Source organism: Maylandia zebra, linkage group LG13 (assembly GCF_041146795.1).
Source record: "Maylandia zebra isolate NMK-2024a linkage group LG13, Mzebra_GT3a, whole genome shotgun sequence".
In the NCBI taxonomy this organism is placed as follows: domain Eukaryota; kingdom Metazoa; phylum Chordata; class Actinopteri; order Cichliformes; family Cichlidae; genus Maylandia; species Maylandia zebra.
Window position 1 is genome coordinate 17,145,672 of NC_135179.1, and position 15,763 is coordinate 17,161,434.

Sequence of the window (15,763 nt, forward strand, 5' to 3'; positions counted from 1 at the left end):
ATCCAAGGGATAAAAACATTAAACATAGTTTTCCCTGGCTTTGTGCTGTACTTAGTTGTTTGCTTGTTGCTTTCAAAGGAAACACCTTGTTAGCTCTGGTGGAAAAATCTTAGTGCTAATACAAACATTTCAAAATACTTCAGATAAATATACTTTGTAAAAATGCTTTTAAATGATCATGTACAGTTTTACATTCAAAAATTTTAATTTTTTGCAGCACATGAAATTTGAGCAGTTATTTAAATGAGAATGTTTGAAACTTTTGAGTATGGGACCTTATTTTTTCAAATAAGGGCACACTTTGCATGTTATAAGCTTATGTATGATTTCCATTTTTAGATCTGATGCGATGAATAATCTGTAATGTTAAAATCTCACTGTTATATTGTGGGTCCGAATGGTACTTTTTCACATTTTGCATCTGACAATATATAAACTTTCACATATGTGAAATGTAATGCAGTTGCTTCAGACTGTGTCCACCTACCAGTGTCTTATTTTGCTGTTCATATTATCAGTGACAGGCATGAATCATGCCAAATAGGCCTAGCTATAGGGCATCACCAAGCCAAGCTGACAATAAGGGTGAAGTGTTTGAGTAAATCTTGCACGAGGCCCGCTGGCCCCCGTGGCAGGGCCTCTCTGTGTGGGTTTGAGAAGCCCTGAGGATGACAGGTGCTTTTCGTAATGCCTAACTGATGAGAGCCAATCAGTGGGCTCCATTCTGCTGGTGTGTGTCTCTTCTCCTGTTGTTGTCATCTGGCCCTCTAAAGTAAAGATGAGCTTGACTGACAGATGCATCCGGGTTCACAGTTTATTGGTTTCTACGAGAGAGCCAGATATGCCAATTTAGACAGGGTAGTGACAAAAAAGTTCCCATCTAAATGGAATAATTTTACCACTGGGAATACTCAGCTGGGAGAAGAGGGAGTGTTAGCGCGCGCGTGTGTGTATGTGGGTGTGTATTTTATCTTTTAACAAGGCCTGAATGACAAACACATAGGACAGTTATGGGCTGACAGAAACAGAAGCTTTTGATGCTTCACAGGGGATCCATGAAATAAACAATAGGCAGAGGAGGCAAAGAAATTGAATTACAACTGGCTGGGCTTGTGTGTTTCAGAGTAGAAAGTGGAAGTGAGGCAGCACCAGTGTGGTATAGCAGAATGAAACCAATGCATCATTAAATATACTGGAGTCATTGCTCGCCTGCCTTCCCAACTGTCCTGCTTCTTTGTTTAACACTTCTCTTTCCTCCAGCAAAGGCAATTCTTCCCTTAAACACGGGAATAGCAAATTTTAAACAGCAGTCACGATTTAAAGGATTTCTTCAGAGATCTAAACACCAACACGCACAAACTGTGCTACGTTGTGCAACCTTTGTCTATTTCCTCTTAGAGAGCGCCTCGTGGATTACTGACTGTTCATAAAGTCAAATGTCAATACACCAGCAGCAGGAACGCTCGCCGGGAACCTTGAACTCTGAATCATTTTCTTATGGGGTTAATAATGAGGGGACACCGAGTCAACGACAGACATATAAAAGAATTTATTTCTCATGTGCACAAAAAGAATTGGAACAGAACTGAAACAATGATTGAGGCCACAAGGCTTTCCATATAGATTTTCATCAGAAATCCTTTTTATGTCCATGCCACATCTCCTGTATCATCTTTACAACGGCACAGGGCCCATTCCTGCAATGGTGCTCCACTTCATAAAGCAAAGATTTTGCTTGAATGATGGTGGCATGCACTCTGCACCAGTGTTTCACTCTCAGATGCAAGTAGACAGAAATAGTTAAAATCCCAAGTGCAATTTGTAGAGGATAGCTTCTCTTGAAGAGCAGAACTGCAGTCTATTTCTCTGTTATCTGGTGCCCTCAGCAATGACACTTAACCCTGGTACCAGAAGATGCATTAGCTTGTATGGAATTAAATAAAATAAAAGTTATTTTTTTGATGCCTTCTGCTAAACTGTCAGCAGCAGAGTTGAGAGAGTGGAGGGGAAGAAGTATGGGCGTGTTTCTTTACATCGAGGCACAGATCACTGTAATTTGGAGTAACATAATGAGCACGACATCTACAAATAGCAAACAGGACAATATCTTTGATTGTTGCCAAGGACATCAGTTTGATCGTATCTTAATTTCAGGGAATTTGCGGAGCAAACGTAAAAACTAGAGAATAATTATGTCACACTGGAGGTCTGTTGTACTTTTGCAGCTTTTATGCTGTTCTCAATGGGGATAACTTATTCTATACAACAAAAGATGATACAGAAAGCCATTGAACTCATTGCATAGTGACATAAAACATCATCATGACAATATCATGAAAATAAAATAAAATGACAAAGACAACCTATGTGATGTTAGCATCTGGAACCTGCTATTGATGTAGCCATAGGTTAAACAGCTGTTGTGCCATTCCTCAGAGCACAACATTACATTTAGACACAAATGTAATGCATGTTTTTTTTCAGTCTGTATATCTACAAAGGGAACCAGTACATTAGTATGATACTGCGATGGTGTGTTTGTGTGTGTGTGTGTGTGTGTGTGTGCGCGTGTGTGTGTGAGTGACAATATATTTACAGAGAATTGTCTTCACATTATTCACAAATCCTTCTATAAAGCAGCATTTCATTGCAGTTAGTGGAATATTAGATCACTGAAGTTCTCCTTTCGCACTACAAATGCAGCATGATGTTCACCAGCTGAAATGCCATGACATACATGTTCAGTGTTGACTTATTTAAAAGATAATACTGCTTTATTTATGCATACATATACTGTAAATAAAATATTAAATATCAAACTAAGTCTTTGGCAAATGTAGTTAAGAGTACATTCACAAAATATTTTCCAAAACTTAAAATGAGTCAGTATTTCCTTTCAGCCCCTACGGAGAGTGGAACCTAACTTCGTGGAGGGTGGTGAGTCTGTGTTTTTAAAGGCAATTAATTTCAATTAACAGGCATGAATTTATGTTTTAAAAAAACTGGTCTGTAAGGCAATTGTTGAAGCTAATTTGCAGTCGGTTTGCACAACTGCACGCAGCTTTCTAAACTGTGTAGGCATCTATTGGCATGACTAAGTAGCTGAATGAGATACAGTTGAACTGAAAGGATTTGCTCATGTAGCCAAAGAGTTATGGCTTCATTTTTACTTGGAAAAAAGATGTTCATACGCAAACGGGTCTGTTAGCTTGTTAGCTTTGTGGTTTTCTAAGAATGCAACATATATATTTTCAACTTATGCTTATAAAATGGTTAATTGTAGGTGAATGTACCACAAAAAAAAGAGAAAAAAGCTGAGGTTATAGTGCAAAAAAAAGAGAGCAAAGGATGACACTGCGCACGTACATGGACATGAGGGAAATGTGACAGCCGTTCTGAAAAATCGTTGTTTATATTAAAAAAAATGTAACAGAAAATATAATTTAAAGTATTTCAAATTCTGGCAAGACCATTTTAAGTTCACGGTCACCACATTTTTAATACTTTGCAAAATGATTTACATTTTTACATCTGATTGTTTGCCACGGGGAGCGCGATGTCGCCAGGGTCAGTAAACGCTGCAGGGCATGCTGTGTTCGTCTTATAATTTAAGTGTTATCAGAGAAATGGGAGCAGAAAAGTTCATCAAAGCACCAGAGTAAAGCCCGCTCTACATTATGGAGCCAGGATCTTGTTAATGGTCAGAGGGGCCCACAACACTGGTTTAATTCGCTACATTGTTACGCTATAGGACCACTGTCATCTCCCCCTGGACGTCTGTCTTCAGAGCAGAAAAATACTGCAGTTCATTACATAAAGGAATGTGACGATCCATGAATAAAATAACAACAACAACAACAACAACAGCAAAGAAACAAAAATTAAAAACCCACGACATTTTTTCCACATGGTTTTCTTCACACTGTTTTTCTTCAATTTATATGTTATAATATATATATTTATATAATCTCTTAAAGTCATTCTGGAAACGCTCAGGCCTGTGAGAGAATAAGGGCATGACAGGTGAGTTCTGAATGCCCCCGGGCCCTTTTGACCCAAAGTGTGTGTGAGACGCTGAAGCTGGGTGCATCTGCGTCGACCTCGGCCATCCTTCCTTCACAACGCACTTGCTGACGGGGGTTTCATTTAGGATTCCACCTCGCTTCCCTTTGACCTCAGTGTTTCTCAGACAGGGACAATATGGAGGCCGAAGCTCTGGCCCTGCAGTTTGAGCTGGTCTCTGGTGTAACTAGTGGCGGTCGTAGGCAGTGGCAGCAGTGGGAGGTGCGGAGCCACGGGATGCGGCACTATAATAATAAGGGGAACCTGAAAGTTAACAGAAGAACGAACCGTTGGAAACCACGAGGTCAAACATGATGTAAGACACGTGTGTAAAAGTTCTGAGGATGCGCTGAATATTCAGAGACTGACTTTTTAGGTTTTAAATAGGATTTAAATTTTAGAGCATGTTCAGCATGACAGTTTTTTTAATGATGTCAGACACTTACTTAATAACGCTGGATTGCTGAACCGCCAGGCTTCATTGTAAGTTGTGTATTGTGGATGAGAGTAGGGGTTTCCAGAAAAATCCCCTCCTAGGGAACAAAATGGTAAAAATACATATTTATAAGAAGCTAATAAATAGAAAAATTCAAAAGCCTACACTACAGTTACATTAGATTTTTTCCCACAACAATATTACTGACACATCAGTTCTCTGGACGTCTGTACAGCTTCTCCAGAGTCCCTTCAGGTGAGTTAATTGTTTTATTGCCTGCTCTGTTCTGTATGTAAGTTTGGACTTTTGTCCTGCTTGTAGGCAGTCACACTTTGCTTCAGACCCTCTCTCATTGTCCTGTCCCTGCAGGTTGTAGTGAGAAGCATGGGAGGGTGAGGGGATATCACAGAGCGATGCTGCAGGCCCACAGGTTTCTTTCTTTTATGGCACTATAAAGGCTGGGTTTTATATGAAGCTGCTGAAGAATGGCCTTTGCTTTAACGGTGTTTGGGGCCGGTCACTAAATCTTAGTTATTCGCCACTGGGTGAAAAAAAACACAAAAAACCCACAACCCCTGGATTAAGAAGGTTTTGCTGTGTTTTTCTACTTTTTGTGTCCATACACACTTTCCAGTTGTATAAAACACACATATTTTTTTATTTGATTTGAGATATGTGTTTTGACCTCTATCTATAGGCTAAAATCACGTGCTAATCCTACACGGCTGCTTTGATTGTTTGTCAGTGTTAGGCACATGTCACGCCGCAATAAAGGGAATTGTGTTTTGAGTTGTTTGGAGCACAGATCTACACATGCTGGCAGCATCTTCACCGCTGGTTGTGTAACTTAAGCTCATCCCTGAGAGAGATAGTGATTTAAATATTTACAGGCCCTCCACGCCTCTGTGTTTTGACCCTTAACTGTTTGCTGTGAACCTGAACTGCAGGTTAAGTAGAGGGGAAAGAGATACGCTCTGCAGCCCTGGGTGTCCGGGGAGGCGAGGAGAGGAGCAAAAGCAGTGTTTATCGATGGGGCTGGTGAAAGTGCGCTGTGTGGACACGGCGAGGGTAATGAGCGCTGGGAGCTGGAGTGTAACTGAGAGGAACTGTCCTATCTCACGGCCACTGATTGTGGTGATCGCCTATCGAGTTCATCTAATGTCCTCATCCACAGACGCTAACCACACGCTAACCGCAGTCTAACAAAGCTATAACAAGCTTGCTTCAATCCTTTGAGTCAAAAGCAATGATTTAAAGTGTCCTTGCTGTCTCAACAGTGAATTTATGTTTGATGTTTTTGGGGTTTTTTTTTGTAGGGTTAAGTGACCGTAAATTTTACAGTATCAACCTGACAGGTACTATGTGTTGCAAATATGTTAGAATTAACTATATCACCTACCGGGAACCATTCCAGCAAGTGTGGATGTGGGGTAGCTGCCTTGTCCTGTGGGGGGGACATGAGGTGGGTAGCCAGGTAAGGTGGTACTAGCCATATCTCGACCTGCAGACACACAGAAGGAGGATCTGTATCACAAGGATGGTCACGAGGAGAAGAGTTAAAAGTATATTCTACTTGAGAGAGTGGGTTTAAGCTGAAACCAGTCCAGGGTGTGTAGCACTCAGCTTGCTCTTTCCTGGATTTGAGGTTTTTTCCTGTAGTGAGTGCCTAATCACAAGAATAAAAAGCCACAAAAAAAAGGCATGTGCTATGTCATAACCGAGCTGATGCAAACTAAAATTGTTCTGGAAGAAGAAAAAAAAAAGTGCTACCAGTAAACATTACGGATAAGTTTCTGCATTGAGCAACATGAAAGAGTTTTGTCATTAAATTGATGATAAAAGATGGAAACGAAAACCTTCCTTCGAAGCATATTGCTTTTCGAAACGTCTTGTACATAAACACAAAAATCACCAAAGTGAAGTGATGCATATAGCCACTGAGAATAACAAGCAATGCCCCTGTCTGTCACAATGCATCGACTCATCCTGTTTCTTAGGCACGCTCACTTTGTAAAAGCAAAACTAGAGATTTTCCAAAAATGTTCAGAAATAATATGTAAAATGTCTGCTGTCCAATTATATATACCGGTATGTATATCTCTCCTGGGGTCACATATCAATATCATGACACTACAACAAAACATAGCATACTAGTGTCAAAAGCAGTGTTAGGAGCATCAGGCCAATGACAGCATCACGCTGGCCTCTGCTTTATATTCAGCCCTTTAATTAACCCTGACAGCAACCCAGCTAGATGAAGGGGCACACATGACTGGCAGCTATGGGTTTAAGGCGGGCCCCAGTATCAGCCTATATCTGCGCCTTTGAAACCCCCTGTTTTGGCCTCCTGTGGCCCCCTACACTTTGGCCCTGTCATGAGTCTGTAAGGACCAGAAAGTCTACTGTGACAGTGAGAGACGAGCAGGGGGTCAAATGCAGAGCAAAGCACGGAGGGAAAGGGTAGAGATCGTCTGCTTTTAATGAGAACCAAACGTTCAACTTTGCTCCTGTGTACACAACTGCAAGGCCCAAAAAGAGCAACAGGGGAGGCGTCCACTTTAATTTGTACATAACTGAGAACTGAGACTAAAAGTGAGCACAGAGTGAATAAAGAAATCATTTTAATTATTATCCGGCTACGGGGCCTTGTGGGAAAAGTTGTACCTGCTATAAAGGGCTGGCTGGCATACTGGCTGTAGCAGGAGCTGTGAGCATGGGCAAGGTAGCTGGGAGTAGATGCATCTACTGAGAGGCTGGACTGGTGGGGCAAGATGTCAGCTAGAGCAGAATCCCCAACAGAGGAGGGGGTGAAGGGGGCAAAGGATGCCTCATGGGGCTCTCGCTTTACACACATGGAAGGTGGATATGACGGGTGAGAGTCTGGCAGGTGGGGGGAAAAAAAGAAAAAGAAAAAGAAAAAAAATTGATACAATGCAGACATACAACTCCACACAATCTGTACATACGTTTATGTCAGTCACTCACAAGTATGGTGAGATGGATTTATAGCTGTGTAGATGTCCAAACTCAAGCGTAGACGGGTAACAGCAAAAAGCCAAAAAATTAGATCTGTCGCTGACATAGACGCTCGTAATTAAAGAAAGAGCGGACTACAAATCCCTCTCCGATTTAACGTATTAATTAAAGGGAGCCCAAAGAATTAGGAGCAATACATTAACTTGCTATCTTTTAAGAACTCACAAGCAGACATTTTATATGAATACTGAATAGATAAGCAGTCTTTACCACTTGATTTGTTCATTTACATGGCTTATAATAATAATCTCATATGCACCTAGCGGTAATTCATTCAACTAAGTGGAAACGTACACCAGTGAAATGTTGCAACAACACATCGCGCCTGATCAATCAAGCTCAAATGCGTAAAAAATTTCCCCAAGGTTTTGGGAAAACAAACAACATAATCTCACGGCTGCTTTCTCACAACAAAATCACTCCCACAAATAACCAAGCAGCCGGCTTGTAGACAGTTCAAAACTCTGCACTTTGATCTAATTTGGCTGATGAGTCTTGGCATCTTTCATTTCAGCGTCTCTGCCTCTCGAACCTGTGCAATCAATGTGAACTCTGTTTCTGGCCTCTCCGTACCCACTGCAAGCCTGTTGTGTTTTTTCGGGGGCCTGCAGGGAGAGATGGCTCTTTCCCGACACCATGATAGCCTCATTAGCTGCTTCTCCCATCATTGTTGTTTTACAACAGGACTGTGTGTTGCGATTCCTCATTAAGATAAGGGCTGCTCAATGGAAGGGGAGTGCAACAATGTCAACCATAAGAACCTAATTCCAGAGAAACAGGCAATGTTGCTCACTACTTTTCCCTAGGAGCAGAAAAATAAAATTGTAGGCTCTCCTAACGTTATTCTCCTTCTTTGTCTTGGTGATAGCTAAAAATGTGGATTTAGACAGAAGTACTGCAATTAGAGTGAATCTTTTCTTAGAAAAATGACAACACAATGGGGAAAAGACACAGTGTGAACAATGTACAATCTTTTCTAACATATGATCAGATCATTAAAAGGAACGTTTGCCCCGAATCTTTGGCATGAACAGAAGTATTCTAATGAGTAGGCTTTCCATTTAATTGGATGGACCAAAATGTTGTCACATGTACTGCCCAAGTATGTCATAAGTTATATTGGAAAACTGGGTCTACATTTAGGAATGACGGCAAATCCCTTGTGCTTAGTTCTGCTCTTCAGTTAATTATAGCCAACATGTAGTCTGTTAAAGCCTTTGAAGTTCAAACAGCTCTCAAAAGTCCAGTTACAAGAAAAAAATACTGCAGAGGACAATGCTAGCAGCTAGCTTGTTTCAGAAACACAGCAAAGCATCATATTCCACCTGCACCTGAGCCATGAAATCACGATGACATCAAGTGTAAACCCATGAACCAAACGCAAATCTCTACTAGAGAGAGCCCGTAGTGTAAAACAGCTTTATGACAGTCAGATTTTTAAAAAAGAAAATAATTTGATTCTCTTTGTCTTTATTGTGTGTTGCGGTTTAAAAAAATGAACCAACTGTGCAGCAGTGGATTCAGAGGGCTTTTTTATGTGCACCTTGCTCATGCGCGCTATTATTAGAAACACCCCGTTGCCAGGTTATTTTCTTCACTGGTAACAGTTTATAATTGGGGTACAAAGTACGTTACGCTAAAGAAACACTAATGACGAGTTAATACATCTGGATGTACCGTAAATTTCTGCTACTCACCGACTACGGCTTCAGTTAATTTTTAATAGATCACCAATCAAGGGGTGGTTACTCAAAATTATCCACCAAACTGTATCGATTTCAGGTACATTTGGCTTTATTTACCTTCATTTAGGACTTAAGTGCCACAAGGCATCAAAAACCGAGACTAAACCCTGTCCTGTCTGCCAGCTTTTGGAATCTGAATGTGATGTTGTGCCAAACAATATTTCTGAAAAGTCTAACTGTGAATTCATGATATATCCTGTATTAATTCAAGCGTGAAATCATCAAGGGACTAACATTAGTTAAGTATGGTTTGCGCTCTTACTCTATGCATGCTGGGACTTTAATTTTGCGAATGAGGATGTCTAACATGAAGTCAAGGTCAAGCCTGTTTACACTGAATCTGAGACTTCCTCCACACTACTGTAGGCTTCCGTGTTCTCAGCGCCCGAGCAACCGTTGTCAAACAGACAGGGGTTACAACGCAACAACAACCGATACAAATGCTGCGTTCAAGACCACTGAACTCTGAAACTAATCAGACATGGTGTTGCTTATTGTCCTGGAGACAAGGCAGCGCCTGGTAAAGGGAGCCTGTCAAATCGAAGGCCCTGATGATGGAGATGGAAGATAAACTCAGGGTCCTTGGGGACTTTTCTCCTCAGCAAACACATCTTTGAATGAGCGGAGATGGTATAGAGTTCTCCAATAGCTGTCTCTGCTCCACCACTGATACTACATCGAGACCCCATCAACCATAGAAATGGACTGTTAAGAACCTACAGCAATCCTCCGAGTGATGCTTCCAGATATAGCTACAAAAGGCTTCTCTCAAGTGAGCATTTCATTTTTAAACGTGCACCGAGGAACTTTGCTGCACAAACCATTTACTGGGAGAACTCTTGTTTAGAAAGGCTGACATTCAATCTACAGAGAACTTTTCATGCACGCAAAACTTCCTTTCTGTGCTGACAGACAATAAAATTCAAATTTTACCCAGACAGGGACACATTCATGTTTGTATCGCAGCATTTCAGCCTCTGGATTTGCTTTCTTCCATTCAAGCTTTGGTAATTTACAACTACTTACACCAACCCCCCCCCCCCCCCCCCCCAAAAAAAAAGAACCAAAACAGAAGAACATTTGTAAAAGGTGGAAACTGTGGAAAAACAAATGCAGGCAAAAATAGCTTCAATTCCCCATTTAGAGGTTTAAAGTGATTCATTATCAAATGTGTGCTCAAAGGTTAGCGTGCTAGCGACGGGGTGATATAAACATTAATTTCCAGTCTTGGGGCTGCAGGCGTTAACTGAGCTGAGAAGAGTCATTTGTCACCAGGCCACACAGCAGGCATTGCAAGTTAGGTGGCTGCTTGTTGTTTGCCACCCAGCAGAGAAAAGCTCGTACTGCCAACTCATAAAAACAGATTCTGATTTGTATTTCAGCAGAAATTAACCTGAAAGAAGGCACTCGGCACTTTATATGTTTTTGTGCATAAAGTGAGAAATATATAGATAAATAAGTAAAAACGAAATTGAAAAAGCAACAGCGTTTCACACCTGCTAGATTTGTTGTAGCCAGAGTGGAGCCACTTTACACCTGCCAATCCCACAGGCTCTGTTGGCCCAGCCTGCACAGAGACCGCTGCACGTGTCTGAATGTAAGTTTCTGACTTTCTTTGAGCATCAATAGAAAACTGCAGGTACACAATTGGAGCCAAACACTAGAGCTGAATCATGATAAGGATAAGGTGATAAGGAAATACAGTACATGTTCAAAAATAGTGAATATGCAGTGTAGCTACAGCTGTATAAAACTAAGCACCTAGCTATGCAGAGTTGACTGGGTCCTAAATAGCTCGCTCAATTTGAGCATGGTACTGTAATGGGATCCGATTATTAGCTGTAAGTGGTATTATTGCAAATTGGAAGCATTGAGAAACACAGAAACTTAGCTACAAACTGCTAGAATAGACCACATGAACTTACAGGTCGGGGTCCATGAGTTATGAGCTGACTAGTGTGTGAAAGTCTGCCAAAGATCTGCTGACTCAGTGACTGCAGATCTCCGAGCCTCCTGTGGCATTAACATCAGTACAAAAACTGTGCTCCAGGAGTTTCATGGCCAAGCAGCTCCTACAGATGCAACGTCTAGGTGGCTCAGTACTTTTTTCTATATAGTGTGTATAAAATCATTCATTTAAATGTGATATCTTTTGTAATTTTAGCAGTAGCTACATTCAATGCATTTTTAAAGCAATCCAAAAGACTTTTAAGAATAATTTCTTATGATTTTTTATCTACATATATAAAATGATATATAGATATATGTAAAATAATATTTTTTTTAAGTAATATTTGTTGCATCTTAGTAAGTGGTGCAAAAAAGTGCGATCAATCTCTCCCTATTTTTGTTGCCTCCAAGGTAACCTTCTCTTTCACACATTCGGGACACAAAAGATGGCCGACCGTGCTTTCGTTATAGCGCTCCTGTAATGCAAAGCTGAGCACTTCATTAATCATTCATCTTTAATAGATTATGCAAATTTCAGGACATAAAAATCAACAAGATCAATAACTGTATGAATTTTAATTGGGAGCAGAAAACATTTAAAGAATGAATATAATCTCATAGCTCCATCCAGTATGAGAGCATAATTTATTGATAATTGGATCCCAGCCTAAGTGAGGAAGGTAATTTAGCATTTTTTCAGCCTTGGCATACATTCCTATTTACAGGGTTTGCTAATGGAAGGAAAAATAATATTATGCACTAACAACCTACACACAATCAAATGCCTCATGCATTACTTTGCATAGTTGTGAAAATTGGGTAATAAAAGTTTACAGGATATTACTTCTGAGTTTAATTTGGTGCTCAATATATTCAAAACACATCTTTAAAATGGCTGTACCAAAACATGTTGTCATATATTACTTTCAGAAAAGTTTTGCTAGTTCATTCCCTCTTTACTCTGGGCGAAACCCTTGCATGTATCGCTTTAGGAGGCCCCCCAGGCCCCCAGGTGGCTTGGAGGCCACCTGCTATGAGTGTGCTCACCAGAGCGAGACCACTTTCATAGGAGGAGCCCGCCATAAAAGGGAAAAACACACCTTTCTTCTCCTGAGGCCCGACTTTCTGGGGCAAAGCTACCTCCCACATGTTCAGGAATAAAAAGGGGTTCTTTCTTTTCCCATAGCTCTGTGCCTGAGTGTGTGGCTGAACTATTGGGATCATATGAAAAGGCCGCTGTAGTTTTCAAACTTCCTCTTCTTTACTTAGACTCTCTCTCTCTCTCTCTCTCTCTCACACACACACACACACGCACACATGCACAGACACACAAAGTACACTCCTTGACTCTGATTCCCACTGCATAATTATGAGCCTTTTATTAAAAGGCTCATAATTATTCTCGAGCCAGTGTGGCCATCAGTAAACCTAACCTCCCTTGGGAAACACCCTCAACAGCAACAATGACACAATATTTCAATTAACCAGATGTCCATCAACCTGGACAGCAAAGCAACCACAGACTCGGTCCAACACAGGGGATGTTTGATACAGACACTGCAAGATAGTTAACACATTGCACCTCCAATTACCTGTTGACTCTCAGTGCAAACGATTTGGCAAAAAAATGCCCCTTTCTCTCTCTATATTTCTCTCTCGCTTTCTCTCTCTCCACAGCATAAGGCAGCCAGCCAGTCACAGTGCTATTCCAGCCGCTGTCAATCAACAGGCTATGATAGCGTTTGATGACAACGTCATGTCGTGGCGAGAACAGCAGCTGTCTCTTATGAGAAGTGCTCCCAGTCAATCTGTTAGCGGGCCAATCCAGGCTAACACAATGGCCAGTTAGGAGCGTTGCGTGAAAGACCTGTGGGATTTAATGGACTCAGATGATATGTTACCTCAGCCCGTCCCTTAGAAATACACAGAGCACCCCAAAAAGTGCCTTGAAAGAGCTTTATGTAAAAAAAAAAAGACATTGGTGATAACTTTATATGGCTGGAAAAATGTGCACGCCATCAGGGAATGGCAATCAAAATCTTAATGATTCAGTGATAATGTAGAAGTTTAGATAAGAGCGAGATGTCTTTTTAAAGTAGGAACCCTAAAAAAGTGATCAGTAAACTGATGGTAAAATGACAGTTTGGTGGTATTTAAAAAAAAACAATTAGAACTGGTTAACCTGGGAAACTTTTTCAAGAGTTTGGCATCATAAAGAACGCACAGTTCGACCATCTTGGTGCCGGTGTATTTTGTTGCAGCACTGTGTGTATTCTGTTAGGCGTCAGTGTAGCATGAGTCAGATTGTACCTGTCACAACAGAGTAGCTCTGGGAGACGCTAGAGGCGAGGTCAGAGCTGGCACTGGTGGAGAGGCTCGGCTTCACATCTTCCAGGCCAGTGTTCAGGGACGGGAGAGTGTACTCATTCGCCTGTAGACGAAAAAAAAAACCCCCATGTGTGAGCAGGTGGGAATCGAAGACAGCAATTCACACTGCTTTAATTAAATTTTACATTCCACCAGATCAGGTCATGATCTGGTTAAAATCGCTCTTGGATTTAGATCAGATTTCCTAGTTTAGGTGACGACATATAAAAAACAATGTCACGATGAACGCCCCTCTCGTGTTTGCTGCTGTACATTTCCTGTGAATTCTGCGAACATCACCCCTGCCCCTGCTCCTTGTGCTTTACCAAGACCTATGATGATGTATGCATGCATTAGAGCTTGTCTGAGGGCAAGGCAGAAAGGGAGAGAGGGATGAGAGAGGGATTGGGAGAGGAGTGAAAGGACGGGGTGTCAGCTGGCTCTTTGTGCTCCACTGCAGTCATCCCTGTGACCAGTCAAGGGAGGAGACATTCAGGGCTTTGTTACAGGAGAGACATGTGGTGTGTTTTTTTAAAGGCGAGTACAACCTCAAAAACAGCCCTTTGTGCTTTGCCTCCAGGATGAACACATAAAACTGGGTTAATAAAATGTTAAAATTGTGAATTTTCACTTTATGAGTTTTTCTACTTTTACTTGTATTTTTTAAAACGTCACATTGGAGGCTTTCGTTGCATTCCTGTTCCACTCTTATAAAATACTCTGTGCCACTCTGGCCGTCTTTCTTTTTTATTTATTTATTTTATTTTAACAGATTCACATTCACAGTTTACTGCAGAAGAAAACTTCAACCACCATCCAGTGTCTTAAATATTTATTCACCTTAATCTCGTGTTAAGACTCTGCTAGCAGTTGTGATGAATCCTGTTTGTTAATGAGATGACACTTCCTGACACAACTTTTCTTTGAAAGGATAAGTGTGTGTGTGAGAGTGTCTGTGAGTGTTTATTTGAAAGAGTGTGTGTGTGTGCGTGCATCTGTTTCTCTCAATGGGTTGGGGTCCCACAGGGGCAAGCTGGTGACCCCAGTCTTGTCTGCCTCTATCCCAGATAAACTCTAATTGTGTGCTTACAACTGTTCCCTGGCACTAGGCTGGATGTTCCTCTCTATTCCACTGGGCCTCAGCAGCACAAGAGTCATTTTGTCATGCAGATGGGATGCGGGTAGGGCCGGGTAGGGCTGGGCGGAGGGCGAGTGGCAAGCGCAGAGGGGCCTGAATGACCTGACCACATGGCTGCCAGAAGTGTGGGAGGGATGAGGCCTATTCAGCCTGGCCTCTTCAAAATGGCTTTTTAATGCCCTGACGCAGACACCAGACAAGCCCCTAATAGCCTAATATCCCACCTTTTCACCAGTTTAAGAAAAGGAGGGGGTTCTGGAAACAGGGAGAAAAAAGAAAGAGTGGAAAGCCATCTGATTAATATTACATTAAATTAAAACTGATTTTTCTGGACCATTCTGACGCCGTTTTTCTCCCCCCTCCGCTACCCCCCTCTCGCCTTTTTAATACCTTCTCCTCCACTCTTTGTGATTGCAAGTCATTTCCAATTCGTTTTGGTATTGATCTTGCCGTAGAAATCACTTTGGTAATTAGCTGCATTAGGGGCTGTATAGCCAGCTGAGGGGCTGTCCCTCTGATTTATCGCTGCTGTAATTCCCCACGATTGCGGAGAGATGAAAATGAACTCAATTAGGGCACTGCTAAGGCTCCATGGGCACCCACATAAAGCTCCAATGGAAAAATTAATAGTCTCTTGTTGTTTAACAGTCTAATGAATGTAAATAAAGGTTATCCGCTGTTATACGCTGTGGGTTTGCAGGTTGCTTCAAGCAAGAATTTGCACTGAGCTTTTTGTCACCTGTGTCAGAGCGTTCGCGGGTTCACTACAGCTTGTTAGAAATCAGTGTAAATGCTGTAAATCTTATTGTGTAGGGAGAAATGTGTGTGTGTGTCGAACCTGCTCGGGTTTAATGTGTTCTGAGGTGGGGAAGACATCAGGATAAGAAGGCCTTTCAAACACACGGTCGAGGGCCTCCAGCTGCTGCTGGGTGAAGGCATCCGCCCGCAGGTGCTTTCTTAAACTTTCCACACTGCCCTGAGAGTCGCTGCCGGGGCCCGAACCATCAGAGCCATCTAAAGAAAGGAAGA

The 15,763-nt window shown here is 41.6% G+C and overlaps 1 protein-coding gene across 14 annotated transcripts in view; it reads right to left on the bottom strand.

The window, feature by feature from the left end:
* Positions 1-1,525: 1,525 nt before the first annotated feature.
* Positions 1,526-15,763, bottom strand: part of pax2a (paired box 2a) — a 33,165-nt gene continuing 18,927 nt past the window's right edge. For 5 of the 14 annotated variants that reach the window (XM_076891645.1, XM_012919184.3, XM_012919180.3 and 2 more), the window contains 6 exons: positions 15,573-15,748; positions 13,540-13,660; positions 7,163-7,378; positions 5,898-5,999; positions 4,509-4,595; positions 1,526-4,307 (listed from right to left, as the gene is read on the bottom strand). In XM_076891645.1, coding sequence (XP_076747760.1) covers positions 4,186-4,307; positions 4,509-4,595; positions 5,898-5,999; positions 7,163-7,378; positions 13,540-13,660; positions 15,573-15,748 — 824 coding nt within the window. In that variant the 3' untranslated portion in view covers positions 1,526-4,185. Of the gene's footprint in view, positions 4,327-4,508; positions 4,596-5,897; positions 6,000-7,162; positions 7,379-13,539; positions 13,661-15,572; positions 15,749-15,763 lie in introns of all 14 variants that reach the window. The other 9 variants (XM_012919191.3, XM_012919188.3, XM_076891650.1 and 6 more) reach the window with 3 other exon arrangements.